This window comes from Mus caroli, chromosome 3, assembly GCF_900094665.2.
Source record: "Mus caroli chromosome 3, CAROLI_EIJ_v1.1, whole genome shotgun sequence".
Classification (NCBI taxonomy): Eukaryota; Metazoa; Chordata; class Mammalia; order Rodentia; family Muridae; genus Mus; species Mus caroli.
This window is the reverse complement of record NC_034572.1, coordinates 135,017,238-135,038,047: the sequence shown is the minus strand read 5'-3', so window position 1 is coordinate 135,038,047 and position 20,810 is coordinate 135,017,238. Positions and strand designations below refer to the sequence as shown.

At 37.8% G+C, this 20,810-nt stretch overlaps 1 protein-coding gene across 2 annotated transcripts in view; it reads right to left on the bottom strand.

Moving 5' to 3' along the window:
- Unc5c (unc-5 netrin receptor C) overlaps window positions 1-20,810 on the bottom strand; it is a 351,708-nt gene that overhangs the window by 61,240 nt on the left and 269,658 nt on the right. For both annotated transcript variants that reach the window (XM_021157613.2, XM_021157614.1), the window contains exons 5-7: window positions 8,912-9,092; window positions 5,158-5,325; window positions 2,643-2,807 (exon numbers count right to left, since the gene is read on the bottom strand). In XM_021157613.2, coding sequence (XP_021013272.1) covers window positions 2,643-2,807; window positions 5,158-5,325; window positions 8,912-9,092 — 514 coding nt within the window. The remainder of the gene's footprint in view (window positions 1-2,642; window positions 2,808-5,157; window positions 5,326-8,911; window positions 9,093-20,810) is intronic.

Below are 20,810 nucleotides of genomic sequence, written 5' to 3'. Positions count from 1 at the left end.
TATATATATATATATCAGCATTTAAAACTGTGACATTCTAACTTATAGTCCACATGGTATGAATCAAATGTGCTTATATTTAGGCAGTAAAGGAATAAATGTGTCAGAATTTGGTGGCTTTGAGGAAAATAATGACTAAATATTAAAAACAGCATTTTCTATTAATTTTGCCTTTCATAGATCTTAAATGCCAACTTATCTTATTGAGAAAAATACACTATGGATTTTATGAAACTCAAATCCTACTCAGATTCATGGGGAACTCTGAGCGTTTTTTTTAGACAGCAGTATACCAAAATTTATAACAGAATTATTAGAATTATTTTTATATTTAATTGCTTTATTTTATACCACGTTTGGCATTGAGTTAGCCAGGTTTGTGCTGAGATAATATTATTTATACTAAACATCTTAGCACTTTTAAGATATGAATTACCCCAAAGCAAATGCATAAATTCCTCATTGGCAATTACAACTCTGGCTTTTTGTTCTAGTTCATTCCCTTTTCTTAACATGGATACTGTCTCTCCTCCAAGCTTTGTAGTTTTGCCACTAAATAGGCTTTTGTTTTCCCACCAAGGGTAATATTATTTCTTTGCAAAACTTTGGTAGCAATACTTCACCAGAAATTCTAAGCTTAGAGGGTAACACTGTAAAATACTGTAATTATACTGCAAAGCAATATCTCTTTCGTTGTTTTATCCCCCAGGAAATCAATAGTAGCATAGGCTACAATTCTCGGCTAGACCAGTGTAGATCTAGGAGGACAGATGAGAGAGTTTATTGACTGGGTAGGAACAGCTAGCATAGGAAATCACAGCAGCAGTAAAAGATCACTTTTTACTTGAACAACCTTAATCCAAACTCCAAAATGCCTTTGTCCAACAAGAGACTTGATTGAACAACAGCAAGCCAACACATAAACAAACAAACAAAGCCAAGCAAAAATACCACTTGTGTCCCAAATCATCTTTCCTAGTTACAAGCATACTGCAAGCCATTATTGCTGGCAAACATCTAATCATAAGGAAAAAATCCCATTATGACTACAAGAGATGGTCTAGATATTGAGGCTCTGCTGGTATGAGGTCTTAGTTTGAATGGTGTGTATTTAACAAATGTCATAGATTAGAAAGTATTTTGTATAAGAAAGGTCCAGTGTCCCAGCTAAATATAGCACTACATTCCTTGTCATCTATGTTGCCTGGAATTTTAAATATGTGGAATAGAGGTAAAAGGTATTATAGTATTCAATAATGTTTTACTGTTTTGAGACAGGATGAAAGTACTGAAGAAAAACAACCTCCAAAACCCTCTAAATATTTGTACTTCTCAATTACATCAATGAGATAGTTTCATACTAAAGAAGAATATGAATAGTAAAAGTGATATATTCATGTTGTTGTTTTAGTCCTCAGCTAAAACTCTTGTCTGGGTATGAAGCATGTATTTCTAGACAGACTACTAATAAATCAGCTGTCTTCCCTTTATTTTTGCCTTTGTGGCATGGTAGCTGTCCCTAGTCATTAGAAGTTCAGTAGCATGGCAGTATTTGTGGAACCCAATTGAGAGGCTCCTGGATTTTCATTCGATCTGAGTAACATGATTATGTATTTGCACTTTAAGTAAGATTTCTTTTTAAAGGTCCTTGTGTATATATAAATGCTGAAAAATAAACCAAGTTGCATATGTATGATGAAAACAAGATACTTGTTCTTTCTTAAACAACAAACACAAATACCCTTCTGTAAATATATCTCATTATACTTGCGGGAGCATGAGGAATGTAAACATTTGGCCACCATTAGTTCACATTCACAGCAGCACATTGTTTAATCCATCTGCCTAAACAATTCTGTGTACTGTGTTTCATGGTCAGGAGCAGAGAGGATAAATTCTAAGAGCTCTTCAACAGATGCTTGGGAGTTTTCAAGTATTCAAAGCAAGCTACCTTTTCACAGAAAAAAAAAATTCTATGCATAAGACACGAAAAATAGAGAATATAGCTTGTTGCATCCACCACAGCACCTAAGTCACCTTCTACAGTCATTAAAAATATTTTATCAAAAATATTCTCCTTAAATAAGATAAATCATACCCATGATGTAATTTTTAACAGAGACCCAGAAGTTTCAAGAGGTCATGAAGATGTTCCTGTTAAAAATTTACTGTAGGTTCATAAAACTACCTGCAGGAAACAGTTACTGTCCTTGTATATTTTATATTTCAAAGATGTTGGTTCACTGCCAGGCATGAATTACAAATAAATAGCTCACTTGTTAGAAGACATGCTTTGATTCTGTGAGGACTTTAAGGTACCCTTATGTGCAAGGTAATACAACTGAGTTAATGGTTCTCTGGTCTGGAAAGAATGAAAGTCACTCCATGGAAATGGCTGAATTGTATTTTGCTTGAATGAGAGTAATGCTGTGTGTCACAGTTATTAATTATACAGCTATCATTCATTTCAGTTCCCAAGATATTAACTCAACAATTATGGAAGAAAGCTAAATAGAGATGTATCATTACAATTTTATTGTTCAACATGCTCAATTACTAATATTCCTTCAAGATAGCCAAATGGTCTTGTTGTCACCACCCCCCTCCCCCTTCAATGCCTCCCTTTCTTCAGTTTGACTTACCCTGCATGCACAGCCCATCAGTGCAGTTCTTGGATTGGAGGACCAGGCCATCACAGTCCTTACCCCCGTTCTTGGGGGCTGGTGCTGTACACTCCCTCCTGCGCCAGTGGGTGCATTCAGTCCCACAGGTTGACCATTTGCTCCACGAAGTCCACCTACCATCCACTACCATGAAAGAAAGGGAGCATGAGGTCAGAAGGAGCAGTACTCAATGTGTAAAAGAAGCACAGATCAAGTCGGACATAGCAGCAAGAGTAGAAGGGGGTATGCAAGTGAGAAGCCTGGCATATACTTTAGCCTCTAGTGAATGGTTCACGCTCTTCCTATGGGAGTTCTGTGCATTTTGTTCCCTCCAATGGGTCAGGGGAGGCATACTGGGACATCAGGAGCTATGTAAGCAAGATCTCATACTTCCTCTTTATTCACTAAAGGAGAGGCTTCTGAATACTAACTATACTGATTATTAGAGGGTTTCCTTTTTGATCGACTATTTCTTCATTTATAGTGTCATGTAAACAGTAAAAGCACACATGTATGAGAATTGGAAGCAAAGGATATATAGTGGAGAACAAACTCATCCAGTCTCTCCTCCTTCTCTCTTCCCCTTCTCCTGTCTCTTGATCTCTATACTCTTGTTTTCTTCTTGTCATCCAGGTCACTTGGTTTGGCTGAAATCTTTGCTATCCATTCTTGTAAAGACAGTATTAATTACAGCCTATCTCATGATTCCATTCTATTATTGAATGGTGTACACATTTCTATTCACACTGAAATAATATTTAAGTAAATTTCTAAGTTGGTGGTGATATAGTAATACAGAATTGACTCAATTTCATTCTAATTTTGGTGGATTAATCATAAGAAATTTCGGTAATAATGAGTTGAGATATCTCTATCTTGAGAATATATAACTCAATGCTAATTTGAGAAAAAATAAATTGCTATACTTCAAAATGAATCCTTTTAAGTATTTCAAATAAATACTATTAAACTGTTAAACCAAGTTTAATAAGTGTCTGAATTTTCCTTGGAATACATAAATAATTATGATTACTTAGGATTTCACACAAAATAATGCCAAGCATCATCTATTAAACATTTAAACTTCTTGAATCTGAATGCTAACATATATGTGCGTATACACACAGACATATATATAAATTTTAGTAGCTTACAGTATTTGGCAAATCTTTCTTATTACTAATTAAATATACTAGTCATAATGAATACTAGGATAGAAACATGTCCATGTTCAAAATTTGGGAACACATTACTATTTCCATAATACACAGTCAGCTATACATCAAACTTCCAGTTACTCAAAGCAATGATATTTGCTTTGCTGCAGATCAGCAATTATGTGCTTATTACTTAAAGTACTGGCAAATATGCACATGTGTATGTGTGTCTCTTTGTGTGTTTTTGTGTGGTATGTACCCACGTTGTTCTTTCAACTCAAAGTGGTCAATGGACTCTGAATTATAGGAGTCAGAACCTATGTGAAATAAAGGACAGTGTATGGGAAAATCTGAACTTCTAAGTTCACCCTCAAGTTCAAATGTGTTCCATAAATAAGAGCCCTCAGTGGCTCAGTGCAGGAAACCATTTTGTTACCTGGAATCAATACTTTAAAATATAACCTGTAGATAACATTTTTCTTTCCTCCCACTTCTGAAAAATGTTCTATTAAAGGATGAAGAGTAAAAAGTTGGGCAAAGCAAAGAGTGGTAAGGAGGCTGTGTATTCAAACACTGACACTGATAACAGAAGTCCTAACCACTGAGCTCAGTGAATTTATGGATTATTTAAAAAACAACTTTAGCTTAACTTCTGGATATGTTATATGACTAGGCATTTTAATGGGTTTGGGATTTGGTTTGGATCCGGGTAACTATTAACTCAAATTTACCTTGAGTCAAGAGCAAGAGGCAAAGGGACACAATCTTGGTACAGAAACCACTGCAAATAATTTATAAGACAGACGACCAAGACATACAGATATGGAAGAGCTGGCTGGGCTGTATTTTCCAGATCCGTTATCTCATGTGTCATGAAGCTTAGCCTTTCTTTTAATTCTTTCCAAATGTTTTATTTGCCACTGTCCAGAAACTGACACCATACATCAAATATTCCAGTATAAAACATTTTCTAAGTTTCAGGTCCTATTAATTTTTATGGATTTCTGAAGATCAAGAGTCGCTATTTCTAATTTTATGCGGTTTTCAATGCTGTTCAAATCATTTGAATTAAAGAATGTGCAATCTTGCCTCTAGCAGTTTAACTAGAAACATAGGACTACATTAGTGGTGCTTGGCCCCTTCTGGCATGTTGCATGTTTAGATGATAAAGTTAAGAACTCTTAGAGGAATCTGACTTCTCAGCAAGGTAAATACTGAATGTAGAATGAATTTAAATAATGGTTACCACACGCCTCAGTCTAGTAGGGGTTTGTATATGCTTCTAGTACATGTTTTAAGGATGGTAGAACTTTAGAAGAAGAGGACCCTTTATTTACCTGGACATAACGTAGTGCATGCTATTTTCTGCACACTCTGCCCCTCACAGAAGGCCCCGCCATTGAGTGGGGCCGGGTTGGTGCAGGTTCTTGTACGTTTCTGATATCCTCGCCCACAGCGGCTGTTACACACAGACCACTCTGTCCAGGTGGACCAGCCACCATTGACTGGAGGAGACAAACCACAAAGGGTGGGTTAGACATACAGGAATGTCCAACACATACAAATCACACACAGCATACGGACCACAGTTGTACCCCATGTGACAACAAAAAGAACAAGATCTCAATGCTAGAGGAGGCCACAGATAGCAGTTCATACTTTTGCTGGATAGCTGAGAATTTACATAGAGATATACAAAATTATTTTCCATAAATAACTCACTTACAAAAATAAATAAGACAATGTTCTTTTTCCTTGGCTAACATTGTTTTGTTTTAAAATACATCTCTTTACCTAGTTACATTCTAAAAAATTACTTTTGACAGTGTGAATAAAATCACATTGACTCTCCCAAAACTAATGATTAATTATTTTTCTTCAGCATTTGCATGCTTCACAGCTTTTCAAGGAATTGTATCCAGTTTCACAAACCCACATGTGTAAACGCAATTACAGAATTAAATCTTAGAGCATTTGAGTTTTAAACAAATTGGCAGTTTGACTGAGCCAACTGCTTGGCACATTTGAATTGGATACTAATCTTGTGCAGAAAGGATGATCATGGTATGTGATAGATTGGTCAGTATATATGTGACATTTTTATATATGTGACATCTTTTCCAGAACGTTTGTGATGGAGGGGTCAGTATATATGTGACATCTTGAGCAGAAGGCTAATCATGTTATATAATGGATGATATATATATATCTATATATATCACTATAAAACCAGAATCCCACATTACTCACACTATTCATTTCTAGACTTCCCCTCTAGAAAATAGCATGATTAAAAAATAGCTCAACAATGTATATAACATTTATGTACTCTTTTTAATGAAACAATTTTAAACATAAATTATTTGCTGGTAGTTAAAATATTATGGAACAAGTGTATGCATTTGCCTCCAAAGGTAAAGAAAACAGTTAGTTATGGAACGAACACAGACTCTTTACATTCAAATGATTTGCTACAAAATATAGTTTCTAGGAAATTTACTCGCTCATCAGTAAATAAATATGACTCTATTTACAGACATGAACAAGGTATTTTTGTAACATTTTTAAATGTCTGATAATTAGAAGAACCTATGATGTTAAAAAAAATAGGAAAATGTTAAGTTGTATATTTTCATGTATGCCATGAAATGGTAAAGCAAGAGGTTCTCTAATAAAACCTAGGTCTTTAACATTGTACAAATAAATAATGTATAAAAATATAAATAAAAATAATGTATAGTTTTTACTTTTATGTACTATATATCCATACAAAATATTAGTGGTATTATATTAATTTTAAAAATACTATTGGTAGATGACAGGGTCAGAGGTATGTTCTTCTTTGACCTTTTCTGTGTTTTCAAATTTCTCTTAATAGATATACATTTATAAGCCCAAAATGACAGTAATGAAAAAGGAGATGTGAAACAAGTTCAGAAGAAATGATGATTAGATATGTATTTCTGTGGATTGATGAGCCCAATCCATGAGCCTTGGGCAATTCAATTTGTGGAGCCATGAAAGTCAGGAGCAGACAGTTGACAGGTAACGTTTCAACTGCAGCTCCCAAGTCAAGTTCGTGGCTCAGCTTTCTAAGATCTCAAATGTCACACTGTTGTCAAGTACACTGCTTACTAGCATGGGAAACTGAGGTCCTAAGCTGCATCTACAGTTACAAGTCTGTTGATGTTCTGCTGTGATGTGAAAAAAAAAATCAGAATTATTTATTTATTTACTTACTCATTGCAGATACTAGAAGAATCCATTTATTTTACAGAGAAAAAAAAGGACTCCCAAAAAAAATTTTTTTTTAAGCCAGATAACAGCTGGCCCAGGTCTCATTGCTTTACTATTGGTCCTGGCTCTTATTTAAAAATGCTCTGGTTATTTACATATGATCGTTACTAATAACAATGTTCTCATTGCATTTGCAGATATTGAAATTATCTATAATTAGCTATAAGTAGAAGGAGATTTGCATCTATATTAAATACCTATAGAATACATCTATTTATAGTGTGTCTTCATTAGTTATTTGCGATTGGCACATACTATGATTGGGTTCCATTGCTTCTTTGCATTTTAAATGCTATTAATCAAGTGTTTCAGACAATGTAGACTAAGATAAAACATACAAAACAGTTTCTTGTGATTTAAGAAATACAATTGCTTACAGTTCAACATGGCATTTATCTGGACTAGGAAATTAATCCCCAGAGTAATCAGGAGACTACAAAAAAATTAGAATGCTTCTATCCTGTAATTAAAACGGCAGTTGCAAAGAATCACTATGTGCAGCCTCTGGAACATCATGGTGGTTTCTGTTCTTGTGACTCCTCATCTTGCCAGTCCACAACCAAACAATGGCACTATTGGAGAAGAAGCAACTTAATCTCTCTATTTTTAGGTTCTTTTCAGTTTGGTATGAGAATTAAACTTACATAAGTTGTATAAAAACACAGAAGTGGATTCAACACATTTTTATCCATTATAGGAAGATCACAGAGAAGTAACCAGCCACAAAGGCCCTGAGCACTAAATATTTCTGGATGGAAGTAGTCCCCAGGAATGCTAAGTTAGAAAAACATTACTAAGAGTTAAGAGTTTATTGAATAAGACCTGTAAAGAACTCTCCTGTTTTCAACTTTGTATCTTCATGGGTTTTCCTGGGAACTCCTCTTGTATTTAAAGTAAATGGTAGAAGGTTAGGGCAATCTCTTTGGATGTGCTATTATTAAATTGCCTTCAACTTAAGAAAATGGTAAAAAAGCCCTAATGGTATATTCTTGGACACCTTATTTTAATCCTAATCTTATCTCCTTTAGGAGTCTCTGAAGTAATTGCCAGGATATTCCAAGTGACAGCCCCTACTGCAAAGGTCACAGTGTAGTCTTTTAGTGTGTGAAACAGTAGAGAGCAGAGCTGAGGGATTAATCACCTTGAGAAATAGCTAGGGACTAAGGGAGTGCCAGCTGCCAATGAAGCTATGCACATTCAGGCCACTCCAAAATGGGATGTGGACCTGGTTGACACTTGAAGAGAATCAAAAGATTAAGACATGAGCAGGCTGAGAGGGGCCAGAGGGTGCAAAGTCCTTTCATGAAGCTTTGCCATGTTGTAGGAATGACAACCCCTTGACCACAGTTGTCTTTATTATTGCTCTACAGTCCCCTGATAGAAGCAAGAAAGAAAGTTCTAGGGGTGGATGGACACCAAGTATATTTGTGGAATCTGTTGGTCTCACATTTCTTGCATTTGTGTAATCATGGATCTGAACCTAGAGTCAAAGAAATGTCCTTGTTCAGCCTAGAGCTCCGTTATCTCCCAAACTCAGTCAGGTCTTCTTGGTACAATCCCTCCTTGAGAAATGAGACCCCCTGAGAAGTAGCAGATGTGGGCAGTTTCCAGAAACTTCATCACACTTAGGGCCTCCTGGAAGTAATTAAACCTACTGACGATGCATGAGTCTGGAGGAAACAATGATGGGAATCTAAAAGAGATTGGTAGCTGGATATTTTAAAATGCAATAATGCTGTAAATAGGAACGGATTGCTTGCATGTGCTGGACCAAGGACCTGAGTGTTCTCTTACCATACACGATGACAGTGGCTGTGGTGCTTTTTCTCTTGGCAACAATATTTTTGGCAACACAGGTATAATTTGCTGTATCTGAGAGTCGGGCTTGCTTGATGATCAGGTTGTGATCGATAGTAATATAAAAGTTCCGATCTTCAGCAGGATCAATTATGTCTTCATTCTTTAGCCACTCCACCTAAAGATGCACAAGAAAATTTGATAAATCCCCAGTCCAGGCCCCTGCATGGCTGCAGGATTTTGCGGTGTATATAACATTGTTTCATGCTATGAATTGCATCCAAGCCGAGGAAAGTTACTTTCCAAGGTCATATTAGGTATCACTCACCTGCCAAACATGCTGATTCTGTCTATACCACATTATTCTCAAATGTCAATGAACCAGTTTGGAAATACAGTACTCCACTGTTTCCACTTTGCCCCGCAGTCAGACATGGGGAATAAGCATTGCCAAGCACAGAACCCAATCAAAAATAACAGGCAAAGCATTTCAAAACGAATCCAAACCTTTTGCTGTTTGATTTGTTTACTCCTGGCAACTTACCTGCTGTTTTATAGAAAAGACTACAAGATTATAAAGAGGCTGAAAAGGCATTTCAGACATCATGGAGTTCTAATAAGGCAACATTCAGATGATTTACCTGTAGCTTCTCTGCAACATATGGATTACATTTGTCTGAAAATGCACAGACCTTAAAATGTAGCCAAACACAGATTTGGGGATGAGTATAAGCCAAAATATTTGGTGGGGGGAAAGTTTTCCTACCAACCCAACACAATCCAAATCGCACATAAGTCACGCTCAGATCCCTTTTTGAATACTGCTCGTATTCAAATCTTTGGCACATAGTTTGGTTTTGGAAAATCTGACCTAAGACATGACTGTTCAACACCATCAAAGCATTGTTTTGCTATGTTAATACTATTGATTTAACAACAGTTCTCTGTCCTTGCTGAATTAAATAAGAGAAATTTTCTTGTGCAAACTGTCCTTCTGGGGGGTAAACTATTTTTTATCTTGGCAAGATTTGTTTCCCTGTGAAGCAGTTTTCCCAGAAAGGAAAACAACATTGATATTTACCACAGTTAAACTTTCCTCTTGCATTACAGTGGACATAGGTAACCTTTAGTAAGAGGGAGTCAATATTGTTGCCATTTTCAAAATCTTAAAGAGCTTCTTCAGCACCGTAAGAAGTCTAGGGATTAATCTCTAAATCTGTCAGTGAACTTGACACAACACAGTTCTAAGTTACTTCTATACTGCAAGTGACTGTCAGATACACTTTTCTAATCCATAGAAGAAAAGCCAGTATTAAGAGGGACAAACAAAAAACAACCATACTTCTGAGAACCAGAAGTAGATGAGAGTATAGATGCAAATCATTATTTATAATCATGTAAATTTGGAAGTAGTCAAATCTACTTGATATTTGCACTAATGGTAGGGAGAAATAGAAGGAATCCCTTTAAATCTGGATTTTTAAATATGAATTTTCTTGTCAGATACAGTCTGCATATGATGCTAGTGGCTAGTTGCAATATATTTATAATGTGCGTGTATGAAGGCCCCAAAGCCGTGTACTATCAGACAGCTAATTGACAATACTGATTTGACAGTTCACTTTATGATTTCTTGGTCTAGTCTTGGCCTTGGTTATCTGTCTGTGATGGCTTAAATAAAATGGCCCAAGAAGCTCATAGGGGGTATCATTATAGGAGGCCTTGTGGGAGTAGGGGTGGTCTTATGGGAGGAAGTGTGTTGCTGGGGGATGGTCTTTGTGGTCTCAGAATCTTAAAGGTCATTCTCAGTGGCTCACAGTCTTTGTCGCTTTTCAAAGATCCATATGGTGAACTGTCAGCAACTGCTCTAACACCATTTCTGCATGAATTCCACCATGCTTCCTGCCATGATGATCATGCATTAAACTTTTCCTCTGAACTTTGAGCCCCAGTTAAATGTTTTCCTTCATAAGAGTTGCCATGGTGTCTCTTTACAGCAATATAAACCCTGACTAAAACTCTGTCCCATCATAAAGCTTTCTTGAGCACTGACAGTGGATTACTGATTTTGTACTCAAATCAAGTCTTGTCTCGAGAGTCCATTTTGCCATTTGTCTTTGAATGACAACCCTCAGACATATGGATTCTCTTTCACTTGGCTGTGTCTATGAGTTTACATTATCCCCTACAACTTCCCTGTCTGTCACCATTCTGTGTGTACTTAGACACATGGATACTGAGTTCTGGGATACAGTTCTCTGAGGTTCCCTCCTGGGATTGTATGGAGTTTTTCTCCTGAGATTATACTTGAATTTCCACTTCCCTTGTCTGTTTATTCCTTTTAGCTCAAGTTTTTCCTGATAATTTTTTTTCTTGGAGTGTTTCCATAATGACATATATTCAACCCTTAAGCTCATGAGTTACCTTTGGTTTCTTTATGTATATTGATACTCTGTTTAACACCAGTGATACTATTCTAATTACAATAGGTATAAAGAGTCCCCAAGGAATATTACAAACTTCTAGTTTCTTTGAAGAGTTTATTGCTTGGAAGAAAGAATTCCATTTACACAGTTGACAAAAAATTTTTGAGAGCCTAGGCTGATTGTTTGATGCATGGTCATTTTATTGTCAAACACATAGACAGACTTTCTTACAGTATCTCCATGAATGGTGGAGTGTCTAGGACGCAAGAAGCCCCCTGTTGAAGTGAATGCTGTAGGTATTTGAGGAAGTACACTTTTTCTCTCCCCAAAAGACTGTTATGATCATAGAATCTCTACATTGAACAGTTCTCAGTCATGGCCTATATAACTGCCTTGTAAGAAATGGTTGGTTATGATACTAGAAAATGCCACAGAAAAATAGGGGGAAGCTATGGCAAAGTTTCACACTGCCCTGAATTACTGTACCCCTGCTGTGTTGTAGCCCCTGCTCCAAGATCAGACCCCTTGGGTATATACAAGGTTTCTTCTGCCTTAGAACCAGGCAGTGAAACCTTCCAGAATGGCATCTTATTACAATGTCTACCTTTTCTATTCCATATCTAAACTTTATATCTTTTGAGATCAGTGTTTCTTCTGAGATCTTCCTAAGTGTATGTATTTAGTTTTCTAAGTGGAATCCCTGAGTCTAGGTTTAGGTAAGTGCTTTTATTTTATACTTTTCCCAGGTCATTCTTTCCCATCACTCTTGCTTTTACTGATAGCTGATACCTACATTATTTTTGTAGTAATTTAGAGGCATCTAGGCTATCATCACTTTAGGACCATTTCTAATTACCTATATTAATAACCACAAAGATTAGATCTTATTTCTTGGCCCTGCGGTCCTTGACCTACCTGCAACAATCTTATACTCTTAGGTCACACATTCTTTGTAGAAATTTCAACTTTGGAATTATATTAGGATAACTTGGAGAATGTTTCTAATATATCAGTCCTAAATTTGACCCCCAAATAAATCTTCCCCAGAAAAGTAAGGTTTCTCAATTTGAAGAAGTCTACCTTGAGTGTTTTAAAATCTCTCCCAGGGGTTGTAAGTTACTGTTAAGTTATTGCCTTTCACAATGAGATCTCTGGATAGAGCTAGCACAACCCCAGAAGCAACATGAAATGCACAGTCTCCTCTTCTACCCACTGATTCAAGCAGGCGCCCGAATAGGAGCTCCAGGCACCTCTGTGTATGAAGATATTTTAGAGGGATTAGTATAACATTTGTCATTACCACTACATGTCACCTGCAAGTCTAATACCCTGGCCTTTTGCCATTTTTTTCCTGTCATCCATGCCTTTTTTTTTTTTTCTTCTCTAGAACCCTTCATCAGAACTCCCCGTCCGTTTTACCTTCCAATTTTAAAATATAAACCTAGTGTCTACTTGGATGTACAAATCTTGTACCACGCTTCAACTTTAGTCTTCACTTTTAGGTATCTATTTGCCCTATATAGCCCTATATTTTGAAAAACAAAAACAAAACCATAAACATCTATTTCCAGAACTGTTCTGAATGGGATCATGACAAATTCATGGAAGCAGAATGTAGACCTTCAGTTTTTTCCAAGTCACACTGTAGTTTCCTCTGCTGCCTTCCACAGACCCTTCTTCCTTTGCCTTTCATCCTTAAACACTGCTTCCCTGACTCTCCCTACATTATCCAACATCACCCAGACAGTTGGCAAGCAGGAGAGATCTTAAGTTCTCCGACTTCCTTTTGAGTCCTATGGTTACTATTTGAGGCTCTCTGAGATCCCATAGGGGTTGGTGCTTTCTATCCTTTTCTTGCTCCCTTATTCATGGGCCAATACCAGAGTTTCTCTTTCTCTAAAACCATTCAATCATTCCTCTCTCTGGAATAATTTCAAAAAACAGACAAACACTGTTATTTTCCACAACTCCAAACAAAACCCTTTTGTACTCATTTCTAGTCAGCTCACCTTCCTTTATAGGTCTTCTGAAAAATTCTAGGAGCCTGCATTGAGCTTCCTATCACTCCATGTCTTCTCCATTTCTACTGAACCCATCCTAGTCCTGCCTCAGCAGAAGCATGTAGCCTTGTTAGCCTCCTCTCTCCTTCTTACTTCTCTTCTCTGGAGACAGTACATTCCAGATCTGTCCAGGCTTATTCATCCTCCTCAGCTTCCTTTATCTAATTTGTACTACCATGGTCTTGTTTCTATTTTCTACTCGGATTCTCTTTTTTTTTGGGGGGGGGGGCGGCTCAGTGCATGTGCTGAATATGATTCCCAAATTTTTTTCCAATCCAGACTCCACCCTGATCTCTGAGTTCATACCCGCTGTCTTGAAATGCACCCGGGTGCCGGAGATTATCCTTCTAAACAGACTTTTCCAACCTGACCTTCCTGTTCTCTTAATTAGCCCAGTCAAGGCCATGTTCAACCTGCAGCTAGTTAAAGATACTCTCTTGGTCACTCTTGCATCCTTTCGTTCTCTGACCATTTACTGTTAAGCAGTACAACAAGACTCTGACTCCTTCTCACCTCTGACTACCCACTCCCTTCCAAGTCCAAGTTACCATTTCTCTTCAAAAGAACCTTGCATCTTCCCTTCTACATTTCCTCTGTCACCTCAATGTTTGGGGAAACACCCCAAAATCCCACAGCATGCTACACGATATCACAAGACCTCCAATGACTTTTTAACTAACTCAATATCAAACCGGAGTCCTTACAATGAACTACTGTGGAGCCTCATGCTTCCAGAAGACCCCACCCTTTCAGAGCTTGACATCACTCTTCCCATGATATTCTCTCAGTATGCAGGCCCTGTTGGAAAGACCAACATGCAAACAGGTTGCTGGGCTGTGGGTATGGGGAAAGAAGGGGGGAGGAAAGAGCCCATGTCCGGCCAGAGTTTCTGTGCTCTGGGCAGGCAGACTCGGGAGGACTGTTGGATGCTTTTCACTTGGCCCCCGGTTGGCATCTGGCTGTATGAAGCCACTGACCACACACGGTTGGGCATAGACAAGAGGCAGCCCCTGATACCAGGTTCTCAGTCTCCAGCATCCCACACTGGATACAGCAGAGGAGATGAGAACACAATAGGGGCCCCCAAGGTGACATTCAGCCCCAGAGGGGAAAGGAAGAGGGCAGAGGGAGAGAGGTTCCCACGCAGGCAAGAGTCCTAAGTCCAGTTTGTGGCTGGAGCACAGGAAGGCCTTCTGATGGGAGATTAGGCACGGCTCTTTAGGAGAAAGCCTATCCCATCATTCAAGCACAGCAGGCCTTGATAAACAGAGACAATCTATGGTTTTGGAGCTTTATTGTAGAAAGGCAGGGGGAAAGAGCAAAGGTAGAAAGAGAGAGAGTTAGAGAGTAAAAAAGGTGAAGGCTTAGAGAGAGAGAGAGGTGTTAAAGCTTAGAGAGTAAGAGGGAGAGTAAGGAAAGTCAAAGCTTAAGAGAGCAAGGAGGGGGCCAAGCAGCCCCTCTTATAGTGGGCTTGTTATCTTGCTGTTGCTAGGTAACGGGGAGGAGTCTAGCATGAAGGTCAGAATCTTGGGACATTGTGTACATAACTACTAGCCACATGCTTCTCCTGTGGGGGGCGGTAGCTTTGACAGGAGCCAGGGGTCCAGGAGACATGAGGGAACGCCTTCTGTCCCATGTAAGTGGGAATTACCACCCATCGGGTTTCACTGGGGTTTACGATCTCAACTCAACTGGAGACCCGCCTGTCTGTGCATAGCCCATTGCCCCACAACAAGTGCTCTCTTGGTGAAGAAGTACTGAATGTGTTAGTAGTACCTCTACATGTGCATGAATTAACCTTACCTGAGCTGCAGTCCTGCTGTGGTGTCCCCCCACCCCCACCCCTGTTGTTGCTCACATCCTTTTAGTATATCTGTTTCTGGTCCACCTTTGTACCTTCAGCCTCCATTTATTCCAATACTCAAACTCTCATGTTTGTTCTTTTATTTTCTCAGTCTCACTTACTAAAAATTTACTAGTTTTTGCCCTCTAGAATGGAAGCTGTATAGGTTTTTTGATCTACTTTTTCGGTGCTTATGTAGCCCAAGCTAGTCTTAAATATATAATCCTCTTGCATGAGTATTTCAAGTGTTATAATTCCAGGAATGGGCCATCACGCCAAACTTTTCTGCTCCTCCCTCCCCTTTATCACTGCTGTCTCTTATGTTCTGGAACTGGCCTATAGTTAATGTTTAGCCAGGATGCCTTTACATATGAATGAAAACAGGACACATAGTGGATCGAAATCTGTTATGCACATTTTTAAGTTCCTATAAGAAGGCTTCTGTTTGAATGTCAGAATGAAAATTAAATATTTCTAATGAGGGCCAGCCCTTAGACATGATTTTAATTAAGTAGATTTATCTATAGATATTTTTCTTCTGGGAATCAAGAACTCAACTCCCCAGTGCCTTTGAGGATAGCTGCCTCACCTCTCTGTGGCTTTAACAGAGAAGCATGAAATAGCAGATGAGCTCCGGTTACCTTGGGAGACTCCCAGTTTCCTGTTGCCATCTGAGTCTATCTGTCCTATAGTCAGTGAGTATTTCTTCAAGATGACATGTATACAGAGTATATATTAAATCTGTATTACCTTCTTGAGAATTAAAAACAATACCACCAACAAAAAATATCCATAGTTGAGTAGCTTCTCCAAACTTAGCTAGAGATTATAGAATCTGTTTGTAAAATAGCTTCCTAAAGCGTTGGCTTAGTGGCTCAGTGGTAGAATGTTTGCCTGGTCTAGCATGAAGGAGAACCAGGGTTCAATCTCTACCAAGATAAAATTAAAAACACCACCACCATCACAAGCAAACCAACCAAAAAGAAGGCTGGGTTATGTGTCTGAGTTGGTTGAATGTGTGACTTGCATTCTCTAAGCCCTGGCTTTGATCTCCAGCCTATATAAACTGAGAGTGGTGGTATATAACTGCAAGAAAAGCCCTCAAGTAATGGAGAAGATGCTCAAAGTCATCCTAAGCTATATAGTAAGTTCTAGGCTCCTCTGGGGTACACAAAACCATGCCTCAAAAAGATAAATAATCTTAACCTTTGGTTTCTACTCGGGCACAATCCCCAAGTATAGACTATGTGTAGGCATTGTGTTAAGTGCTGAAGAATAGACAGCCAAGATCCCGCTGATAGACTTTCTATTGAAGGAGGTGGGACATATGCATAATTGCAATAGGACATATGTTAAGATAAAGAGAACCTGAGACTGAAACCTATATCTGCACTTGCTTTTGGTGATGGAATTCTGATTACTGAGAGGCAAAGGGCATCAGAGTGATGAGGACCCTTAAGGAAGAGCACATGCTTGGGTACAAGGTAGAAAGAAGAATACCAAAAGGACTCTGCAGGTTCTGGCTTGGGGATCTCTGTGCAGGAAAAGGTTACAGAAGGAAGAAACAATCTGCGTGCCAAAACAATGAGTGGTGGTCGGCACAATCTCACGAGGAACCCATGCAGGAAAGCACGATGCTAGCAAATGCTTAACTACTCAAAATTCCCTTGCTTTTCTATCTATAAAAGGTAAGCCTTAAAACACTTAAATCCTGATGTTCTTTCTTTGGGTCAGCTTTATCTTAACATTAAAAATGAAACATTGATTTAAAAGGATAATTATAGTGCAAGTGGGCTGAAATAATATTTAATTATTATTTTTGGCTTAGACAAAGTGTTAGAGCAATCATAAAAACTTAAACATAAAAAATGGGAAAATATATGAGAATGATTCTATTTATCATATAAAAAAACCATCTGAGTCACCAAGAGAAATCAATATGCAAGAGCTGTAACATCTAATTTTAAAAAATGTGTTTCATGTGCTAGCTCTAGGATCAGCAGTGCCAAAGAAAATGATTCCTCCATTTTGAAGTAATTCCTTAAATATAAAATTATATATATATATACATATATATGTATATATACACACATTTATATATAGCATCTCCTCTTGTACTGCATTTATATCATATTGAATAGTAATTAATTTAATTTTTCTAATGAAATTTATTCTCAATGCACTCTTGGTTAGTCAAGTGTCAATACCTGCTCTGGCCTCCAATTCTCTTCATATTTTTGTTATTGAAATATTTTTCTCTTTTATCCCCTGCCTTTCCTACTTTGCAAACTGATTTATACAATGTAGAACTCTCTCTGAGTTAGTCATTATCTTTAACTGTGTATAAACCACTCAAGAAGGCAGAAAAAGTAGGTTGAAGTTCAGATAGCAATAAAAGGTTTCTGCCATAAACCATGACTTTATATGGCTGCCATGATACCCGGTACCTTTTAGTTTCCATTCTTGGGTTTAGGAAATATAGCCTTTTCTGTCTTTTGGGGAGATATTTGATCTTATTATCTGAAGTGTTTAAAAAGTATGGAGTTTTTTTTAAATATATTTTATTACGTATTTTCCTCAATTACCTTTCCAATGCTATCCCAAAAGTCCCCAATACACTCCCCCCTCTCCCCCATTTCCCTACCCACCCATTCCCATTTTTTTTTTTTTTTTGGCCCTGGCGTTCCCCTGTACTGGGGCATATAAAGTTTGTGTGTCCAATGGGCCTCTCTTTCCAGTGATGGCNGACTAGGCCATCTTTTGATACATATGCAGCTAGAGTCAAGAGCTCTGGGGTACTGGTTAGTTCATAATGTTGTACCACCTATAGGGTTGCAGGTCCCTTTAGCTCCTTGGGTACTTTCTCTAGCTCCTCCATTGGGAGCCCTGTGATCCATCCAATAGCTGACTGTGAGCATCCACTTCTGTGTTTGCTAGGCCCCGGCATAGTCTCACAAGAGACAGCTATATCAGGGTCCTTTCAGCAAAATCTTGCTAGTGTATGCAATGGTGTCAGCGTTTGGAAGCTGATGGGATGGATCCCTGGGTATGGCAGTTTTATTAATGGTGAAAATAATAGATAGAAAACACTACTAGAATGCTTTGCATCTTCTGTTGTTAATATTTGGCTTGAGTCATTCCACTGTGCATATCCGAGAGTCTTCCTGAAAGTGGCAGTTTTTAAACTCTCAAAGAAAAAGGCTGAATAGACTGCTGAGTTCAAAGCTGAAGTTGGTCATTTTGTGTTATTTGTGTCTACTTTGGGTTCCTTTCTCATCTCTACAACCTGCTGTGCTTATTTATAAAATGAGAATAATTCTAGACCACAGTTCATAAGGATTTGGAGATTTAATAGCCTATCTCTAACACACAATGAGTAGTTTAAAATTATCATTAACATTTAACTAAGAATATACTAAAGGATGAGAGAGTGAGACAAAATGAGAACTCAAGAAATAAAAGAAATCATGTTAGTCTAAATAGCTTGAAATATGTTAAAGTCTAAGTTCTTTTATCCTTCTACTGAGATGTATCCTCTATTCACTTTTAAATGGTAATTGAGCACTATGTAAGGAATCATTGGATAGACCAATAGCCATTTGACAAGTACTGAAATATAATATTTAAATAACTTGTATAAATGCTTTCTAATCCTGTTAGATGACATCATCACTGCATCACTTTCTAAAAGAATATGTAGAATGTATTTTTAATTGAAGACATTTTAACCATATTAAGTCTGATATTCATTTCTATTTTGGTAGTAAATGTAAGAAATATGATAAATACGCATTTATACATGTACATTATTACATACATATATATATATGGAATATACATATATACATATATATATATTCCTCAATACTTATTCTTTGTAATATCACTCTCCTTACCCCATCTTCAATACATGGCATGCATTTCATGATCTCTATTATTTTAACTAGGCCTTCAGGAATAAGATTTCCTTCTAGTCACTTCAAAATGAAAGATATCTAAAAGTATTTTCAATAGGTACCCCTGTTCTATGAAATCAAGCAGCGTCTCATTATGATCTGTCCTATAGACATGTCCCATGTCTTTGTACACACACAGGAGGTGAAACTCATAATGTTAAATCTGGGCATCCTGTGGTTTGTGATGTTCTTGCTCTGCAGCAAGGATGCTGAGTGAGAACATGATCTAGTTCTGTGAAGAAAAATATCTCACTCTGTGAATCCTGTTTCAACATTCAATCAGAGAACATCAAACAAAATTACTTTCATGTAATTCTAGCAGAAAGCATTAGCAAATAGGCAAGAGTGAACATTTATCCAGAAGACATAACCTGAAAGTTTATGTACCACTCCAGAAGCCATCTGCAACTCCAGGTTGCTAAGCATTTACCTTTAGAAACTGCAGCCACTGGTGATTCATATTATTTTACTGCTTAGACTTCTGAGCCTCTGGGTCATCAACAAAGTACTCAATATTTTTGTAGCTCCCTGCTTACTCTGAACACATGAGATGTGTCCTTCTTTTGCAGTAGTCATATTTCAGCCTTTTTATCTCTTAAAAGTTACAATCCTGTAGCTTCCCATCTATTCACTGTCTCATTCACTGTTCAGAGGACAACTCTCTGCAGTAAAGCCCTGCACACTGCTCAAATGTTACTATCAGAGGCAATCAGTGGTCCTGTCTAATTTTCAAATGCAAAGATATCTTCTGTTACTGACCTTGCTATGATGAGTAGCTACTCTGGGTGTACTTCAGTACCCCATGTCTGATATTAACATGCTCTCATGTAAGTTTCTCACTGTCCCCATTATATCTTCTCTCTATTTACATCAGTGGTTTTTAACTCTGTGCCCTGAATTGTCCAGGAATCATTTATTGCATCTTTAGTGCCTAGCTCCCATTGGAAAATCTCTAATTTTATTAGTTATAGGAGGGGCTCAGGCACCCAAATTTTTAAAGCTCCACAGAGAAGCCCACTGCAACTTTGTCTGAGACATGAAGGCTCTTGTTATTGTATGGACATATTCTTAACTTATGGCTGATATTTCTCAAACCAACAACATTAGTCTCAATTTTTGTTAAGTTCTGTCCATCTTTCCAATTAATTTCTAGATAATTTTATCTAGATGTGCAACAGATATGGAAAGTATAACAAGTTCAGAATTAATCATAATCTCTTCTCACATTGATCTCTCTTTCAACTTTATGTCTTACTGATTATCTTAATTATGTTTAATTTCCCAATAGCAGTCAGGAAAGTAGACACTTGGGAAGAATACATTTGCTTTACCATTACCAGGTATACCAGCTTCTAAATCCTCATGTTAGAGGCCAGTGAGAAGGATCAGTAGGTGAGTGTGCTTCTCTTCCCATTCAATGATCTGAGTTTGATCCCTAGGCTACACATGTTGGAAAAAGAAGATTGGGGATTGAAAGTTGTCCTCAGGTATGGAGAAAGTGGACAGCCTTGTCTAGTCTTGTGAGACGATGCCGGGGCCTAGCAAACACAGGAGTGGATGTTCACAGTCAGCTATTGGATGTATCACAGGGCTCCCAATGGAGAAGCTAGA